The sequence below is a fragment of the Mobula birostris genome, chromosome 3, assembly GCF_030028105.1.
Source record: "Mobula birostris isolate sMobBir1 chromosome 3, sMobBir1.hap1, whole genome shotgun sequence".
In the NCBI taxonomy this organism is placed as follows: Eukaryota; Metazoa; Chordata; class Chondrichthyes; order Myliobatiformes; family Myliobatidae; genus Mobula; species Mobula birostris.
This window is the reverse complement of record NC_092372.1, coordinates 64257419-64277504: the sequence shown is the minus strand read 5'-3', so window position 1 is coordinate 64277504 and position 20086 is coordinate 64257419. Positions and strand designations below refer to the sequence as shown.

Here is a 20086-nt window from a genome sequence, read left to right as displayed (position 1 = left end):
GCATACTGGTAAGCTCATTAAAAAAATAATAAAAGCTTTTTCATTGCAAGAGGTCTCCTCTATTTCTGGGAAGCATTGGGGATAGGATTTCAAGCTGCCCAAGTATCATGGTAAATAGAAGCTATACATAATCTATTGTAATGATGTAGATTAAATGATAATAATTGTTATTAACTTGATTGTAAACCCTAAGAGGTAAATTCATTTGAGTAATAAATATGGAGCATCAGGTTTTCAGAATTCTGTGAGAAGTGGATGAGGTGGGAGCATGCTAACCTTGTCTGCCTTACATGGCCAAATCTCTCCGCTGAAATTGTGGCTGCTTCATTATTAATAACTTCCCAAACATATGGCACAATAGACAAGGAATTCCACAGACTATTCACCCAGGAGCTCATGAGATGTCTGTTGAATTCCAGTATGGCATGACTTCTAAAGACACAAATGAACAAGGGATCAATGTTCCTTCAATTTGGTGTCACATCGAAGAGAGGGGTGCATGGAAAGTTTACATGTACTCATCTATTAGAAATTACAAAAAGATCCAAAAGAGCTGGAATTTCGAAAGAAACATGCTCCACTATAAATTCTTACTATCATTGCTGCAGCAAGATTAATTAAAATTCTAAATAAACTGCGATCTCTGGTAATAAATGTGTTCCCTGAATGGTTACTACAGGTTTCTAACAACATTCAGGATTTTAGTGAGGCCATTTTCATGACTTCTAGTACACGCAAATAAAAGAGATTCTGTAATGGACAGCATTATTTTCTACAATGCTAGCTACAAACCTGTACTGGACCGAATAAGCTCTTCTCCTACAGTCTGTCCTAGTAAATCATACTGGTTTAAGCGAGAACCATCTTCTGCAACGACCACAGATTTTCCTGGTCCATCAGTCCAATTGTAATTCACCTCTGTGCGGGTATAGGCATCTGCAAATACAATGAAAGAAAGCTTTAACAGAGATTACTGTCTTTGGCTTAAATGCCACTCTACATCTCTGCTTCCCATCCTTGCAGACCTATGCATAAATACTGCCTACCACAGTAATGAGAGCAGAAGGTAGATATTTTACTTATTTCAATGAAATTACTCCCAATAAATACCTTATTTCCATTAAATGTGACTTAATACATTTATAAATAAAAGCACCTTTAACTTAAGAAGCATTATTACTGTACTCAGATTCATAACTGGAGACCAGTATTAGCCCTCACTGCAATTACATGAATAGACAGTTGTGGTGGATTCATAAGGAAACTTAATGTCTGTTCTTTCCTGTTCTGATATTCCTCAAGGATTCTCCAGGTCTCCTACCACTTCACTTACCTAAGAAATAAGGTCTGGCATGTTCAGGACTGTAGACCATTTCCACTAGGACACTGCTTGCATTTAAATCATTAGAAAACAAATTGGCTGATACTTGTTCTGCAATTTTGCAACAGTTTAGATTATACAGATCACTTAGAGATAAGGAAATCCTTTTCCCTCAATACTCTGATGGCAATATTAAGGCATGGGAGTGTATACTTATGGAAAATTAGGAAAAAGGTATGAGATATATACAGTACTATACAAAATTCTCAGATATAAACTCTCCAGTCCTGATACTCCCCAAGAATTCTATGCTTCCTGCACTTAACTCACAAGAACAAATTGCCCAGAGTTTCAAATCTCTTGAAGTTACCATAGGAAAGTGGGAAAATTCCGATTATAACTTTCACTTCTGCATGTTTAAGTCAATTGCTTACCAGAATTTTTTATTCGTTGCCTTGTGTCACTTTGCCTCAGCAACAAAGCGTCTGACGTGGAGTGTAGCAAAGTGAAAGCAGAGTAAAACTTCCTTTGATATAGTTCAAATTAATTTCTTGGAACCATATCAAAAAAGAGAAAAAATCTGCAGTTGGTAGAAATATTAAAACAAAACAGGAAATGCGAGAAACACTCAGGTCCAAATTCAAAATGACTGTAAACATTAAATCTGTTTCTCTAAGGTAGTGGTTGCCAACCAGTTGATCACGATCGACCGGTCGATCTTTGAGACTTTCCCAGTAGATCCCGAAATAAATGAAAAATAAATACACAAATACTGTTGTAATGTGAACATTATAAAAATAAGTAATACTAATTAGGACAATGGTAATATAGCAATACAGTGCGCATGTGTGTAGCTCCCCTGCCAGGCACCATGGTAGAAAAGACCGGAAGTAAAACCCTGCAACCCGGAAGCAACCTCTTTTTACAAACAGCTCTCCATAGTGGTAGTATTGCTATATTATCTTTATCATAATTTGTATTAACTTATCTTTATAATGCTCACATTACAACACTTCTCCCCCTTTAAATTCCAACATTCCCCAAATGCAAATAACTGGGAAACAAAAAACAGTGGTGTCATTATCTTGCGTACCTCTGAAATTTATACTAGTGTCTCAGTAACAGTTTACCAATACAAAACACCTGAAAAGCGTGGCAGATTCAACATTCAGCCTAACAAAGGAAACTGTCCATTCAAATATTCAGTCTGTCAGGAGGTTTGTGAGGGTGCTGTGCTGCAACAGATGAAAATTATGAAATCTAAGTACAGGAGCTGTCTTACTGACAGACACCTCACAGACTGTCTCAAACTGTTTGTCTGTAGTTATGAGCCAAATTTCAGGGAACTAGCAGAAAGTATTCAGCTCTAGTCATCACACTGAATGCAACAGTCAATCTTTACTCATTTATTTTTCGTGTTGAAATAAAATTAAATAATGAAACATAGAATTAAAGGTGTTGTAATGTGAGCATTATAAAAATAAGTAATACTAATTATGATAATGGTAATATAGCAATATTCCCGCTACGGAAACTGTTCGGAAAGATAGGTTGTTTCCGGGTTGCGGGGTTTTATTTCCGGTCTTTTCTGCCCGGTGTGCATGCGTGTGACTAACCGATTTAGTAGGTCGATCGTGCCTTTCACTAAGGCTGAGGTAGGGGATCTTGGGCTTAAAAAGGTTAGCGACCACTACTCTAAGGCAAACACCCAAACCAAGCTAATTTGCTCACATCTGCCATTTTATGGCCTTCAAATTTCTTTTATATTCTGAGCAGGTATGTATTGTGAGCAGGACCCAATTAAGATAAGGGAATTGGATCTGAAGTGCAGTTAAAAAAGACAAAAGTTCATGTCTCATAAGGGCATGCTACTGGTCATTCAGTTTTCTTTTTGTAATTTATAAATTAGCTTGCTGGAAGTTCGGGAGATTGAGAACATCCAAAATATGTTTTATGTTGGGTACCTGATGGCTGTCACTCTCTGGGACGTTTGAGCCAATCTTAAAACATATGAAGAATTAATATTAATGGGCAGCACACGCACATCTAGACTGACTCCAGCAGGAGAAATATCTGCCTGCATTGCCTGCATACTAATAGATTTGAATATCAGTCAGCCAAACTCCAAGTTGGCAATAGACAATTAATCTTTTGTGAAAAGCATACATGAAGGAATGCTGGAATTTTCAAAAAGATTGTAATACATATAGATGTACATTGGGACATTGGGTATATTCTATAAAGTAGAAAATAGATGGACTGCCAGAAACTTGCAGAGAAAATAATCCAATGGAATAATTTTCTAAAGTGGAAATATATTAAACAGCTATCTAAAGGAAAATGAGAAGTGATGACTATTTGTGATCCGCTGAGCAAAAGATTGATTTATTCCCTTGTATACATCTGTTTGTAGTGCTTCTTATGCATACAAAACACGTCTCATAAATAACGTGTTATTTTTGTGAACTGTATTTTTATAATCAGATGGCTGCACACCACTTCTGGAAGCTGTAACATTCAGAATATTTATGAGCTTCTCTGCGTGATGGATCGACAGTGACGACAGTCATGTTAAAACTGCAAAATTCTAATACTATTGCCGTCAAACATCTAAAAGCAACGGTTCTAAAAGAGACTTGCAGGAAAGATGGGTGAGGGGTGGTAAACAGACAAACTCTCAAAATGGTAGGGGAAGCTTAAATTATATTACAATAGTAACAGCTTGGTGATTTTCCAATGCAGATTTAAAGCAATATGCCCTGCAAATATAACTATTACGCTCAATCTTCATTTCTATTTCAGGCATCACAAAGATACTGACAAAAAGCATGCTTTTATTCTGCCTTTGTTGTGGTTCACAGGATAACTCTAAAACAACAGACATTTAATTCACTATGACATAAGATTATGTCTTCAAACATTTTCAGGTAGCCTTCTCATACAGTGGATCCAAAAATCATTGCACATGCAGTGGAGTGGAAATTCTCTCTGCCACCGATCTCTACAAAAGAACAGATCAGTATGTCTAGGATCATGGTAAGTTCAGCCATTTAAACTGCTGCCGGCTGGAATCTATACTGGCTCAGGCACTACTTTGGTATCTACAGATATTTTGGCACAAACAATGCCACCAGTTACATAACACCCCAGTACCAGCTCTGAGTACAAATCCTGCTGCTACATAGCAAATTCCTCCAGATGAGCAATATCTAAGTACTCATTCCGAGGGTCTTTTGCAGACATGATCCAAATTAATTTGCATTGGTATTGCTCCCTCCATGACTTCAAATCTTTCACAACACATCAAGTGATGTTTATCTTAAGGTTAAACATTAGTCAGATCCACAAACGTGATCTTTTATTTTCACCTGGGGAGGCAGGAAAAGCATCAGGTTAACACTTCTTGAAACTGAGGCAGATCAAAACTCTCTGTTTGCCCGAGAACACCAGTTAACATTTTATGCACAGTTCTCTGTTCCTCTCTCTGCTCCTGCCAATGTCACCGCAGGGCATGAGTCGCTACTCTTGGCAATTGGGCGGCCAATAATCTTTTTAAGGTATCAGACTTTTTGGTACGAAAGGAAAATTAGCTATGTGGAGTGACCTTGATACAAGACATCCATTTTACTGTACAGCTATGGCTGTGAGGACTTAGCTGGGAATCCCCAGGACTTTTTGTAGGAGCAGCTATTTGTAGACAGGCTCTTCAGTGCATACTAACCAAGAGGAATATTATTGAAATTGATTTATTATTGCAACATGTACTGAGGTACAGTGAAAAGCTTGACTTGCATACTGTTTGTAGAGATGAATTCATTACACAGTACATTGAAGTAGTACAAGGTAAAACAATAACAGAGTGCAGAATAAATGTAACAGCTACAGAGAAAGTGCAGTGCAGGCAGACAATAAGGTGCAAGACCATAATGAGGTATATTGTGAGGATAAGAATCCATCTTATCATACAAGGGAATCATTTAATAGTCTTATAACAATGAAGAAAAGCTGTCCTTGAGTCTGATGGTATACTCTATGCTTTCAGGCTTTTGTACTGAAATTGAAAATGGTTTATAATATCACATGTAGCAAGATATCAGACATCCCACCTCTCCGGGAAGTTCTGGGAGTCTCCCGCATATTGATAGTGGCTCCCTGACGCCCAGAAATTATATACAATATCCCAGAAATCGATTTTTTGAGACGGAGAGGGAGAGGGAGAGCGAGCATCCTGATTGGTCTCTCTTCATGCTAACAGTGGTCCCCAACCATGAGGAAACAATATCATTTGGCGATATAAAACAATATGAGTCAGCTGCACCTTTTCTCATTCCCTGTCACGTACTGTTGAACTTGAATGTACGCGAGGTCATTACCCACACGTCATCCATGTCAGCGCAGGAAGAAGATCAACTCCTCGAGCTTGCAAATGACGGTGAGCTGAAAAGTATTTTTGACATGACATCTTTGCCAGCATTCTGAATCAAAGTCAAAGTTGAATATCCTGAGACAGCCACAAAAGTACTGAAAACGTTGCTTCCATTTCCAACATCATATCTCTGCAAAGTGGAGTTTTCTGCAATGAATGCAACGAAAACTAAATTGCGGAATAGACTGGACATAAGGAATCCCCTTCGAGTATCGCTGTCTCCCATTACCCCTCGAGGGGACCGCCTTGTTGCAGGGAAACAAGCCCAGGGCTCCCACTGATTCAGCGATATTGGTGTGTTGCAATGATTTTATATGTACATACGAGGAAAATATGCGCTGTGTGTTAATATCCAAGCGTTACTTAAAATGTTATGATGCTATTGACTTACAAGTGACTTATAATTGACTTATCACTATATTCATGTGAGGAAATTATGCGCTGTGTGTTTAATATTAAATTCGTTAGATAAACCCTTTTAGAAACGAAATTGAGTGTATTAGCCACTTATAAGTGACTTATAGTTGACTTATCACTGCTATTCCGGTCATGATTAACACGACCCCCCCCCGCCCCCTCCCCCGACCCCCCCCGGTCGACCCCGGTCCGCAAGAATATTGTCAATATTAAACCGATCAGTGGTGCAAAAATATCGGGGACTCCTGCTAAGTAGACCTATCAGTTTTCTCTGTGGGCGGGCTTTACAGACCTCAAAAATAATGACAGTGTTGCTCACTGCACTGTTTGCAACAGTGACTTTTCTACTGCCCATAGTGGGTTAAAATGTAAAAGACATGTTGAGGTGAGTTTAACAGGTGTCATTCGTTCATTAGCATAGCTAAGGTTATTTAAACTAGCTGGCTGGCTACTAAGGAGCTACGGTATTGATGTCCTACGTGATGAGGCCAAACTCTCTGTAGACTTGTATGGGGTTGTGGGGGCCGGGGGTGCTACCTCCCTGAAATGAGTTTTTGCAGGATGGGATGTCTGAGATATAGTGAATAGCTATGGAGAAGGGTGTGGCTGCAGATCCTTAGAAAAGATAACTCAGCTCCCCTTGTATTCTACCTGAGGTCTAAGGCCTACCCTGTAGATTCAGAACTGGATTAGACCTGCTCGAACGACTAGATTGGTCCTGTGATCTAGGATCCAAGATCGGTATGAGGCCTGAGAACAGAATGGGATCAAACTGAGCTTGGGAACTTATACTAGGCCTGGGTTCTGGATCCAGGGCCTGGTCTGAACTGTGACCAACAAGCAACGGATCATGGAACCATTGAGTAATACAGTTCAGAAACAGATCCTTTGGCCCACAGCTGTTTTCTAAGTATTTCTTGAACATTATGAGTGCTTACCTTCTTGGTCAAAAACGATTCATCCTCAGATCTCCTCAAAACCTCTTATCCATTACTTTCAAACTTGCCACTGGTTTTAGACACAGCCTGATTGTCCGGTTTCTATTCAGTTTTAGATGAACATCCTAGTCTAGACCAAAGGGAGCTACACTGATGGGCACAGATCTGTCACATTACAATACGGATACAGTCCTGGTCACTGTCTGGGTGGGGTTTTGAACAATTGACAGAAATTGTCAATGTACAACATGGGCATATTACTGATGGTGCAGCTTTTTACTGAATAGCACTGAGAAATGTATTTGTACGTACAGGCTTGTCACATGTAACATTGAGATAGAGGTCTACCACTGTACCACACTTGAACAATACTGAGAGACTCAAGTCTGTCACTAAAACACTGGAATATTGTACTGGTGGATACAGATCTTGCACCATACAGCACTGACAGGTTGTATGGATGGGCAGAGACATGTTAATATTTAACACAAATAATGGATGTACAACAGCTTTGGCAGCGTTTGCATGCTGTTATGTCCTATAAGGCGAATCCTGGGCCGACCAACTGGTTCAAGTGTTCAGTAACATTTTTAACCTCTCGATGTTGCTTCAGAAATACAGCAATCGTACTGATGCCCAAAAAGCATAGGGTGAGCTACCTCAACGACTACAATTGGTATCACTCACACTTATCATAATGCAATGCTTCGAGAAGTTGTTTATGGCTCGAATTGATTCCTCCCTGAACAAGGACCTGGACCTGCTGCGATTTGTCTACCGCCACACCTGATCTACAGCAGACCCATTCTTGATGGCGCTCCACTTGGCCTTGGACCAAATGGACAACACTCATACATACGTCAGGATACTGTTTATTGATGACAGCTCAGCATTCAATACCATCACCTCCTCAGTACTAATCACTACTGCTACTACTGCGTTGACCCAGGCCAAGGGGGCCAGCATCGGGCACGATGACGGACTCTCCACTTCTCCCTCTCCCTCATCAGTGTGTTCAGTTCATCTACATTAACCACGTTGCTGTCTTCTAGGAGCGTGTTGACCATAGTCTTGGGAGGGCGCCCAGGGTTCATTCTCCCATGCTTGGGTTCCCATATGATGACTAGGCTGGCAGGTAGCTCAGGGTGGCGTAGACAGTGCCCCACTAGTTGCAGTCTTCTCGCCTCGATTTTAGTGGAGAGCATCAGTAGGTTGTTATAGAGCTCAACGTTCATCATGTGATGTTGCCAACTCACATCAAGAGCCTAATCAACAAACTTCTAAACCTGGGCCTCTGTAACTGGATTCTTGACCTCCTCATTGAGAGATGACAGTTTGTATCAATCAGTAATAACATTTCCTCCTCACTGACAATCAATATAGGCGTACCTCAAGAAACGTGCATAGCTACTGCTCTGTTCTTTCTACAAACTCATGGCTATGTGCCTAAGCAAACTTCAAACACCATTTATAAATTCCCAGATGACACCAATGTTGGTAAAATCTCGGATGGCAACAGGGATGAGATTTGTCGGTTGATTGGTATTATAATAACCTCACACTCATTGTCAACAGGACCAAGGCATTGATTGTGGGCTTCAGGAAGAGAAAGTCAGGAGAATACCATCCAATTCATATTAATAGATCAGTGATGAAAAGAGCAAGCAGCTTCAAGTTACTGACAATCAACATCTCTATCCAGGGTGCAACATATACTTCATTGGTATACTACCAAAAACTCTTGTAAATTTCTATAAACGTACAGTGGAGAGCATTCCAATTGGTTGCATCACAGCCTCGTACAGAGTTTCCAATGTTATGGCCATAATGAATCTGACTGAGTTTACAACCCTCAGGAAGCTGCAGAGGGTTGTAAACTCAGTCAGATTCATCATGGCCATAACCCTCTCCACCATCGAGGATATCTTCAAGAGGTGGTACTTCAAGAAGGCAGCATCCATCATTATGGACCCTCACCATCTGGGTAACTCATGGTGATTTTATGTTTTTGCATTGTACTGGTGTCGCAAAACAACAAATTTCAGATCATATAAAACAGTGATAATAAACCTGATTCTGATATGCATTCTGCTGGCGCTAGCTGCAATTTCTAAGGAACTGATTGGCCCATTAGCTCCAATAAACTGTTAGATTCTTTTGTTATCCATCTTTGCTACAACCTACCTCTTATTTTTTTTCTCTTATTCAAGAAACGCATGTCTACTTGCTAAAGCTAACACCAAGAAACACGTGGTTATAAAGGAGAAAATGCATCCAGCTCCCTGACTTGAGGGAATGGGAAAGATTGAACCACTCAAAACCTAGCTGTCATGTGTATTTTTGGTGTTAACACCGTAGTTGACCTCTGAGTGTAATAGCCTACAGTTTGGGCACTGCAATGCTTTCAACAAATGATCAAACTCAGGTTGATCTTGTGCTTCAAACTGTGGTTATAATTTCAGTCACATTAAATTTCCATCGCAACCTAAAGCCATCAACTGCTTGGCTGTAAAAGACTAAATGCACAGATCTGTACAATTGAAAACAAAAAATAAAGACAGACGCTGGGAATGTAAAATTGCATGAGGAATGCTGAAAACACTGAGTAGCTTAAGCAGCATCTGTGGAAAGAGAAACAGACAGCATTTTAAGTTGAAGATCCTTCATCAAATGAAAGGTAACCAATCTGAACTGGTGACTCTATTTTTCTCTCCACTGATGCTGCCTGACCTGGTGAGTATTCCCAGCAGATTCTGTTTTAATACATGAGGTGTACATCTCAAATAATTCTGTTCTCCATAAAATTGATCACAAAGCTCTGCTAGACATTGAAGAAAAGGTTCATCAACTGTTAATAACATTGAGCTTACACAGTAAATTCCAGTTTAAAGAGTAGAGAGACTTGTCACAAGCAATATAAAGCCATAGCAGTGCGAAGCTCCTTCTTCTCATCTACTCAACCCCTGTCCAAAATCAACTAGAATAAACACCTGATCAGCAGAACAAGGGGATAAATTAACGACAGGCCATGTACCTGATAGACACAGGGCTAATGGGATTGAAAAAAAATGTCCTTTGTGCAAGTAAAGCATGAATAGAAGGTTCGACAAAATCTTCAATCAAAAATGGGTTGGAGGACAGAAAAGGTTGCAACTTTGTTTCTGGAGTTTGGGTGAGGAACACATAGGATCTTGGAGAACTATTTGGACACTATAAAGTGGGAGGCACATTGACACACCTAGTAGATACTGCCTCAAATATTAGATGATTGGGTCAATCCTAACCTTGTGTCCTGTCTGTGCGAAGTCTGCATATTTTTGCTGTGACCATGTGGGTTTCCTCTAGGTAATGCTATTTCCTCCCACATCAAGGATGTGTGGTTGGAAGGTAACTAACCACTGTACATTGACCTAGTGAGTAGGCATTGGTCGAACTGGTGGAGTCAGGTGGGGGAGGGAGTAAGGCATGGATGGGCTGGGATGAGGGGCCTGCTTCTTTGCTGTATCTCTATGAATGAAAGAAAGAAAAAAAGTTAGAGGAAACCACGCATCTGGTCTTGTTCTGGCCCTTGCTTCTCATTCTCCTGAATTAACCTGATGGAAAAGCTATGTAGGTTCTTAGGGCATCTTGAAAACCAATCTGCAAAATTAGAGAGAAAAAGAACTTACTATTTTTACCTAAGTGTCTTTCTGGCATGCTTATAACAGCACGTCAAAATGAGACTATGGAAATACCTGCCATCAAGTAAATTTCCTGCCTTCCCAAATGCAGTAAAGTCAGATCCTAAAAACAGATAATTGCTGATTATGTCATGGTCCGGTCCGTGAAGTCCGCATTCCGGTTCACAGTCCGGTCCATCAATCCTTATTCCAGGTTTTCTGGTTTTCCCTTGTTCTGTTAGGGTGCCTCAATTGAGGCACCTGATTCTCATTTTGGGCTGGACTGTTCCCTTCCCTTCCCTTCCCCTTCCTTCTGAAGCCTTGCCTGCGTCCTTGGCTGTAATGCCGTCAAGTTCAACCGCCGGAGCAAGACCGGGGCCTTGCTGTGTCAAGATAAGGAACAGTCTGTCTTTGTTTGGAATTGTCTCTTTGTGTCCTCGCCTTTGCTAGGTAGGTCTGGCTGTTTGCTGCTACCTTGAGTTGGGAACTGTCTCTGTGTTCTCGCCTTCACTAGGTAGATCTGGTCATTTGCCGCTACCTTGCATTGAGAACCGTCTCTTTGTGTCCTCGCCTCCGCTGGGTAGGTCTGGCTGTTTGCCACTACCCTGAGTGGAGAACTGTCTCTTCGTGTTCAGTGTACTGTGTATAGCAGGAACCCCAGCCTTTGGCCCTGTTCCCAAGGAGGGGGTCCTGGCTCTGTGTGCTGTGTACGAGTTCCGGCCCTATGTCCTGCTCCCAAGGAGGGGTCCCGGCTCTGTGTTCCATGTTCCTGTGTTCAAGTCCAAGGCTCCGTGTTTACCGCGCTCAAGACCAAAGCTCCGAGGTTCCTGAGTTCCAAGTCCAAGGCTCCCAGGTTCCTGAGTTCCAAGTCCAAGGCTCCGAGGTTCCTGTCTCCCAAGACCAAGTCAAGGCTTCGTGTTCTTGTCCTGTCCATGTGCGTCGCCCAGCCCAGGAGTACCTCGCCCAGCTCTGTGCTGGAGCTCCCTCGTTCGGTGCTGGAGTTCCCTCGTCCTGTCCAGGAGTCTCACGTCCTGTCCTGTAGCCTAGCCACGTCCTGTCCTGTAGCCATGTCTTGTCCTAGCCTAAACCCGGATTCCAGTTCCGAGTCAAGATCCAGGTTCCTAGTCCCAACCAATACCCAGGTTCCAGGTCCTTGTCCAGGCTCTAGTTCCAGAGTCCCATGTCCCTAGTCCAAGCTCCTTGTCCGGGTTCCGTGTTTCTTGTCCATGTCCTAGCCCAGGCCCTGCATCCTAGTCTCATCCAGGGCCTGTGTCAATGTCCAGCGTCCTTTCTTCCCCACTTGCTTTCTTGACACACCGAGTCCTGTTCCTAGTACTTCAGTGTCTGTGTCTTGCATTTGGGTCCGCCACCAATCTTCCCTTGTGACAGATTATTGAATCACCAGCAGAAGTGAGGAGCCCTTTTTCTGCATCCTACACTGTCATCCTTTTAGGTTTGGCAAGTGAAGATGAAACATGGTTGAAACATTTGGAAGGGCTGTTACATTAGGCTTCTCTGAGTTATTTCCATATAGCTAACCTTTCATAGGCAGGGGCATATCAAAAACTTAACTTAGCTGAATTTTAGGTCCTAAATATAGTTGTGGTGCCAGCCTCATATTTAACCTACTTTACCCATTTCACCTTGCCTGGATGAGTTTAGGAAAGCTCAGAAAATCCAGGAGGTGAAGGACAAATTTGGAGTGAAGGAAGAGTTTTATTAACTGCTTGACAGTACACTATCAGATGTTTTTCATACATCTCTGGGTTCCTGATTGGGTCACCCACAAGAGGACACCATACCCACCACAGTATCAACCAACTTACTTGCAACTGAGGTCTCTTCTAGAATACTCCTCAACCACATGGAAACCAAGCATTTCAATCAGTTGAACCTCAGGCCAGTAAGGTCTGGATTCGCAAAGAGCACAACACTAGGGAAAAATACAAAATTCCAAAATTCCAAATTTCCCCCAAATTTCTGCAGCCTCTGAATATGCAATTAGCCTCTATCAATATTCAACCCAAGTGGTCAGACAAGGAAAATGCAGACTAGGATAATGTGAGAAAGAAAGGGAGGGTTTAAAAGAAGAGATAAACAAACAAGCAGAAAATATCACACAGTATCTCTGTGTGTAAGCAACAAGGAGGGGAGAGGAGGTTCTACAAAGACTCAGTTTAATTTGTCATGCCAGATACATCAACTGTTTATTGCTACCATTTAGTTTATTGTTACAATTTTACTATTGTCATTTAGTGTCATGTCCTACTATGTAGACTACATGAAACAGAGTGAATTTATTCTGTGTCTTATGTTTTTGGCTAGCAATTTGTGTATTCTATTGCTCAAATGGCTGTAATGTGCTGGGGAGTGGGGTGGGGGGGGAGGAGAGGAGAACACGGGTGGTTGATTATCTGTACAGCTACAACCTAATTTATCAAATTTACCACCCTATCCACTTGTGTTGCAACTTTCAGGGAACTACAGCCTTGCACAACAAAATGCCTTTATACATTAATACTCGAAGTCCTGCCACTTACTGTATACTTCCCTCTCGCATTTGACTTCCCAAAACATGATATCTCATAATTGTCTGAATTAAACTCCATCTGCCATTTATCTGCCCAAATAATCCACATATAGTTCCTGCTATATTCTTTGACAATTTTCCTCACAATGCACAATTCCATTAATTTTGTGTTGTCTGCTACCTTCTTATCAGACCACCTACATTTTTCATCCAAATCATTTAATAATTTCCAAGGCATAATTATATTTTAGGAATCAATAGAATGGAGACTGAACTCCTTTTTTTAACAAAATAGCATTTAACTATTAATAGTTCTGATGAAAGGTTATTAACTGGTAATATTAATCACTATCTACAGATGCTGGCCAACTTGCTATGTATCTCTACATTTTTCTTTTATTTAAGATTATAGCAATGCATGTCACAGAGTCAACATTTTTACCTTTCTCTGCACCCTCTCTTATTTCCATCTATTTTCATCTCCTTCAAACAGATCAACTTCACCATCTTTCTTAGCCAGCACTGACACTATATGTGGTATTTAGCCCAATAAAGACATTGCTTTCTCAGCCAGCACTACACTATATGTGGTATTCACCCCAATACAGGCATTGCTTTGCTCCCTTCACCTCTCTCCCTTCCATGGAAATTAAAACAATATTGATTTCTAACTTTTTCCAAGTCCAAAAGAAAGGTTATCAACCAGAGACAATTACTCTGTTTTCTCTCTCTGGTGCTGCCTCACTTGTGGAGTATTTGAATTAATTTCTGTTTTTTATTTCAGAATTATAGCATCTTGATTAAACTACTATTTGTGGCATCAAATATCAAAATAAGTTGCAAGTGGAGCACTGTAAATATACTGGACATTATCACCGACAACCATAGGGATATAAAAGTGAATCTTATACTAAGAACACTATATGACATGAACCCTAACTTTGTGAGATTTATGTAAATTCTGATTATATGTTTAAATTAGTACAAGTGCACTGAAAATTACATTGTAATAATTGGAGTATTCACATGCCATTTTGCAAACCATTATAACAAAAATGTTAACTTAGTTCAAATTGATAAACATTCCTGTTGGTAATTATCAAGCAAAGTCTCCAGAAGTATAATATTCCGATCGGGAACTTTGAAGGATGCTGTCCATGGCCATTACACCAGAAACCAGATCATGACTAGTGCAGTCATGATGGAGAGCCACCTGAGTGTCACTTTGCTACATCTCTCCACCTTCCATCTGGTAAGTACTGGTGTAGCCACTGAGGGAAGACTTGCTGCGCTTCTCCCAAGCCACTGTCAAGCACCACTGACTAACTGACTTTGATATTTCCCCTTTTGTCTGCTAAGATTGCAGATAGCCCTGAATTCATGGAATGCAATAAATGTAACTGGTATATCGAAGTTTTTAAATCAAGAAAACCAGATTATATACTAATCTCAATACTTACAGCTTCCAAATTTCAAGGGGCAAGCATGTGCATCCATTGGAAAATCCTCTAGATGCATTGGGCACTCTGCTTGGACAGTAAGCCTGTGAGAACATATAGTAATTGACCATTTAAGAAACCGCCACTGGTACAAATTATGTTTTGTCACCAGCATTTTTTCAGAGTTACATTGAATCAATTATAAATTTTCAGGTTTACACAAACTGAATCCACATTGTCAAGGGGAAGTAAAAAGTGATTTTCTGCACGTTATTTTATCATTGATAAGTGCATAGTTGAATTATGGTCTTCAAATTGATATATTTTATATCTAAAATTAACTTATTTGAATTATAGTGAAGATCATTAACCTGTAAGTCACATCATCACCACTGAAATTTAAATGTACACATCTGCTGTTTCAAATAGCATTTAAATTTCTTTTTATTTATAATTTGATGCCTATATTGAAAAAAGGATTTTGGTACTCAAAATGTGAAGAGCAAGAGGATTGTGAAGAGCAAGAGGATAAGATGTGAGAGAGTGGACCAATCAAGTGTGACAGTGGAAAAGTGTGTATGGAATCGGAGGAGATAGCTGAGACTTTGCTTCAGTATTCAGTATGGAAAAGGATTTTGGCGATTGTAGGGATGACTTACAGTGGATTGAAAAGCTTGAGCATATAGACATTAAGAAAGCGAATGTGCTGGAGCTTTTGGAAAGCATCAATTTGGATAAGTCTCCGGGACTGGACAAGATGTACCCCAGGCTACAGTGGGAGGCGAGGGAGGAGATTGCTGAGCCTCTGGCAATGATCTTTGCATCATCAATGGGGATGGGGGAGGTTCTGGAGGATTGGAGGATTGCAGATGCTGCTCCCTTATTCAAGAAAGGGAGTAGAGATAGTCCAGGAAATTATAGACCAGTGAGTCTTACTTCAGTGGTTGGTAAGTTGATGGAAAAGATCCTGAGAGGCAGGATTTATGAACATTTGGAGAGGCATAATATGATTAGGAATAGGCAGCATGGCTTTGTCAAAGGCAGGTCATGCCTTACGAGCCTGATTGAATTTTCTGAGGATGTGCCTAAACACATTGAAGAAGGTAGAACAGTAGATGTAGTGTATATGGACTTTAGCAAGGCATTTGATAAGTACCCCATGCAAGCCCTATTGAGAAAGTAAGGAGACATGGGAACCAAGGGGACCTTCGTTTGTGGATCCAGAATTGGCTTGCCACAGAAGGCAAGGAGTAGTTGTAGATAGGTCATATTCTGCATGGAAATCGGTGACCAGTGGTGTGCCTCAGGGATCTGTTCTGGGACCCCTTCTCTTAGTGATTTTTATAAGTGACCTGGATGAGGAAGTGGAGGAATGGGTTAGTAAATTTGCCGACGACACAAAGGTTGGGGGTGTTGTGGATAGTGTGGAGGGCTGTCAGAGGTTACAGTGGGACATTGATAGGATGCAAAACTGTGCTAACAAGTGGCAGATGGAGTTCAACCCAGATAAGTGAGAGGTGGTTCATTTTGGTAGGTCAAATATGATGGCAGAATATAGTATTAATGGTAAGACTCTTGGCAGTGTGAGGGATCAGAGGGGTCCGAGCCCATAGAACACTGAAAGCTGCTGCACATATTGACTCTATGGTTAAGAAGGCATACGGAGCATTGGCCTTCATCAACTGTGGGATTGAGTTCAAGAGCTGAGAGGTAATATTACAATTGTATAGGACCCTAGTCAGACCCCACTTGGAGTACTGTGCTCAGTTCTGGTCACCTCACTAGAGGAAGGATGTGGAAGCCATAGAAAGGGTGCAGAGGAGATTTACAAGGATGTTGCCTGGATTGGGGAGCATGCCTGATGAGAATAGGTTGAGTGAACTTGGCCTTTTCTTTTTGAAGCGACAGGATGAGAGGTGACCTGATAGAGGTGTATAAGATGATGAGAGGCATTGATCACGTAGATAATCAGAGGCTTTTTCCCAGTGCTGAAATGGCTTTCATGAGAGGGCACAGTTTTAAGGCGCTTGGAAGTAGATACAGAGAAGATGTCAGGGGTAAGTTTTTTACACAGAGATGGTGAGTGTGTAGAATGCACTGCTGGCGACGGGTGGTGAAGGTGGATACAATAGGGTCTTTTACTCCTTTTACTCCTGGATAGGTACATGGAGTTTAGAAAAATAGAGAGCACTGGGTAACCCTAGGTAATTTCTAAAATAAGTAAGTACATGTTTGGCACAGCATTGTGGGCCAAAGGGCCTGTATTGCGCTGTAGTTTTTCTATGTTTCTATTTGGAAGGGGTGTTTGAAATTTGAAGAGTCTCAATGGAATAAGAAAGAATGTTTTCCAGGGCAGAAAGGCCAGTACAGATTTAACACAAATGACAAAAAGTCTCAGAGACAACAAAATCAGCATTATGATGTTTGGTCAAGAATGCACTCAGACGGAAGGTGTGTTAGAAGCAGGTTTCAAAATAAAATTTTTAAGATATTTGCATAAACACTTTAAAATGTAAAACAAGTTACCATGTGGTTAAAAAATCAGGAATGAGACCAATCAGATAGGTTTTTTAATGAGTTGAACATGATGGGACTTGAGCTTCTCTGTGCTATGCAAATCTATGATTCTATGATATGCATTTTATTCACAATTAACACCAACTATACTGGCAAAAATACCTTCTGAAGTCAGAGTTTGTGATAAAGTAACACACAGAAAACAAAGAAACAGAACTAAAAATTTTAATGCATCCAACTGTGGAAGTTGCAGAGTATGTTCCCTGGCACTGGATGTTGCAGTTCAAAGCTGACATTGTTCCGAACCTCCATTCTCACTACTTTGCAGGTAAGTTCACAATCAACCAATTGCTGGCATCACTGAGACTGAAGTTAGTGCAGGGCTCACATCCCTGACTGGAATCAGAAATCAGACCAGACAGGGGAATCAGTGGTCAAGACTTGAATCAGGCAGATTTGTGATATTAGTAGTTGGGTCGGGAACGTCAACAAAGATGCGGAGAATGGTGGTGATGGGACAGGGAGCTTTCATAATCATTTCTAATGTTCCTCCTAATCCCACATTTGAGTAAATTAACATCTTTGTTGGCCCTAGTAAGAAATCCTAGGTCTATATTCTAGGATTTCTAGTCTCTGTTGTGGCATCAGACACATTGAAGTGCTAGCCAACTATTTCAGTGACTTTTTTCTGATCTTATGCAGTATGATAGATGGGTGGTGACCTTCGGCTGGAAATGTAGTTGTGCTTCACTATTCTAAGAGATCAATATTGCTCTTGCTTGGGCCAATTTCACCATTGCAGTTTCATAGGATGAATTAAACAAAAGGGTACATATTAATGTAATTTTAGAACTGAAATATGAATCTTCCTTGCCTGGTTATTGTTTAGGATATGATATGAGTTTAATTTGGATACAATGGATTCATAAGCCAACTAATCTGTTAATTACATTCCTACAGCACCCTTTGGCATGACAAAGGTCTTAGCAAACAAATATTAACACATGATTATATTTTACCCTTTTATTTAGCTCCACAGCCACTGTGAAGGGACAGCAAGATAGTATAAGCTTTTTGCTTATTTATATTTACTTTTCAATGTTAACATTAATTTCATTGTAGGGACACAAGACAATGGCTACCAAACAGTTAAGTTGCAGAGCTAGTTACTGCTTTCTATAATATTGAATCTTTTACCTCATTGTATAAAGAAGAGTTCCATCATCTTGGATTCGGAGCAGCTTGTTTGGCATGGTCATATTATGTGCCACCGATTTCTTGCCATTATAAAAGAATGTGTCGGGTGTCCATATCTTACTGGCCATCAAATTGTTCAATCGAAGAATATTCATTGGACCCTGAAACTTAAGCCTTTCATCTTTCCATCTTTGTCGAAAGAACACATCAATTGTATATTCCTGTTAACAGCAATCAGTTTATATTCAAAAGAAAAGCAAAAAAAAAAGCAAGTTGCATAGTCAGATGTAGATCAAATCTATCACATTTCATCTGCTTTCCCACAGTATGGTTAGAGGCTAGTCTTCATGTAACATCAAGACAATTTTACATGGAAAACTGGTTTGTATCTCTTAGCTTAAGCCAAAGACCCAAAAATAGTGTTCCCGACTTTGTGTATAGAAACCTCTTAATTGTGAAACAAAAGAAAGGAATTTCCAGTTTGTGACTTCTTGGAATCCGGAAAATGCCCATTTCTGATTATGAAGTGATGCTACTAATGTGAAAATAGCATTTGTGCCCCAACCAAACATTGTCAGATAAAACATTATCAGCAATCATTAACAATACCTTATGTTAAATTCACATATGCAGGGGAAAACATAAATAAAAAGACCTCTCAGTTAAGTATGTACAAATCTTGTACAATATATCTTTTACACTGAAATTCTACCCGTATTTTGAGAACAAGATTTTATGTCTATTATAAGACCAGATATAAATTTGACAAAATTGGAAGTAGTTTTCAGGTATGCATCAAGTAACCTATGTCTCCCTGCTTTTCTCCTTGAAAATTTATGCAGACGTGCATATATTGATCTCCCGTAACTTCAGCCATTTCTTAGGTGTGAAATTTACTTTAAGATCTTGCTGTTGTGGGAGGACATAATGAGGTAGCATTGCAAGAAACTGCTTAAGGTGTAGAGCTTTAGTTCACAAGCATAAAATGAAGATACAGGTATGACAATATAAAATTGTCCATGTCACTTGTACTTACTGGTTCACCCAAATGAAGACTCAAAATTAACCAAAATTAAATGTGGTCAGCCAAAGTATCATCGCACACTGAAGTATTACAAACTATGCCATTGATTGTCTTTCTAGAACACTACTATAAAATCATTAAAAATGTTGCCTGGATGAAACCTTCAACTGGTGCTTTTCAGCCTCAATCCCATATGAAGTCTAAAACTTGCATTGCCTAGCACAGCTCAGCAGCCCTACAGCTACTGATAAGTTGGATTTGTCAATTCCCAGAGGCTGATTCTGTTGTACACAACATATACAATATTATTATGGGGCAACAGGCCCTCAAAACACTTAACTGTGGTCCATTAAAATCCAGCTGTTTATATTCTTTACCAGGTGACAGAAAATTTGTAAGGTAATAGGTTTTAGATCATTCTACTTTATTTAAAAAATGCAAAAACCTTTCTGTTGTCATTAATGTTTTTCTTTTCTTGCATATAATTTACATTTGCATTGCACACGTAATAAATTTGGTTATTTAATGGTTTCAAAGAAGTAAGCACTGTTTACATTGAATAATTCAGTCTTGGTACTAAAGAAAAGTGCAATCTATAGTTATTTCTGGAATTGCTAA

General features: G+C 40.1%; 1 protein-coding gene across 1 annotated transcript in view; it reads right to left on the bottom strand.

The window, feature by feature from the left end:
* LOC140194609 (gamma-aminobutyric acid receptor subunit alpha-2-like) overlaps positions 1-20086 on the bottom strand; it is a 209132-nt gene that overhangs the window by 45540 nt on the left and 143506 nt on the right. Inside the window, exons 5-7 of the mRNA XM_072251847.1 lie at positions 18445-18665; positions 14752-14834; positions 793-936 (exon numbers count right to left, since the gene is read on the bottom strand). Coding sequence (XP_072107948.1) covers positions 793-936; positions 14752-14834; positions 18445-18665 — 448 coding nt within the window. The remainder of the gene's footprint in view (positions 1-792; positions 937-14751; positions 14835-18444; positions 18666-20086) is intronic.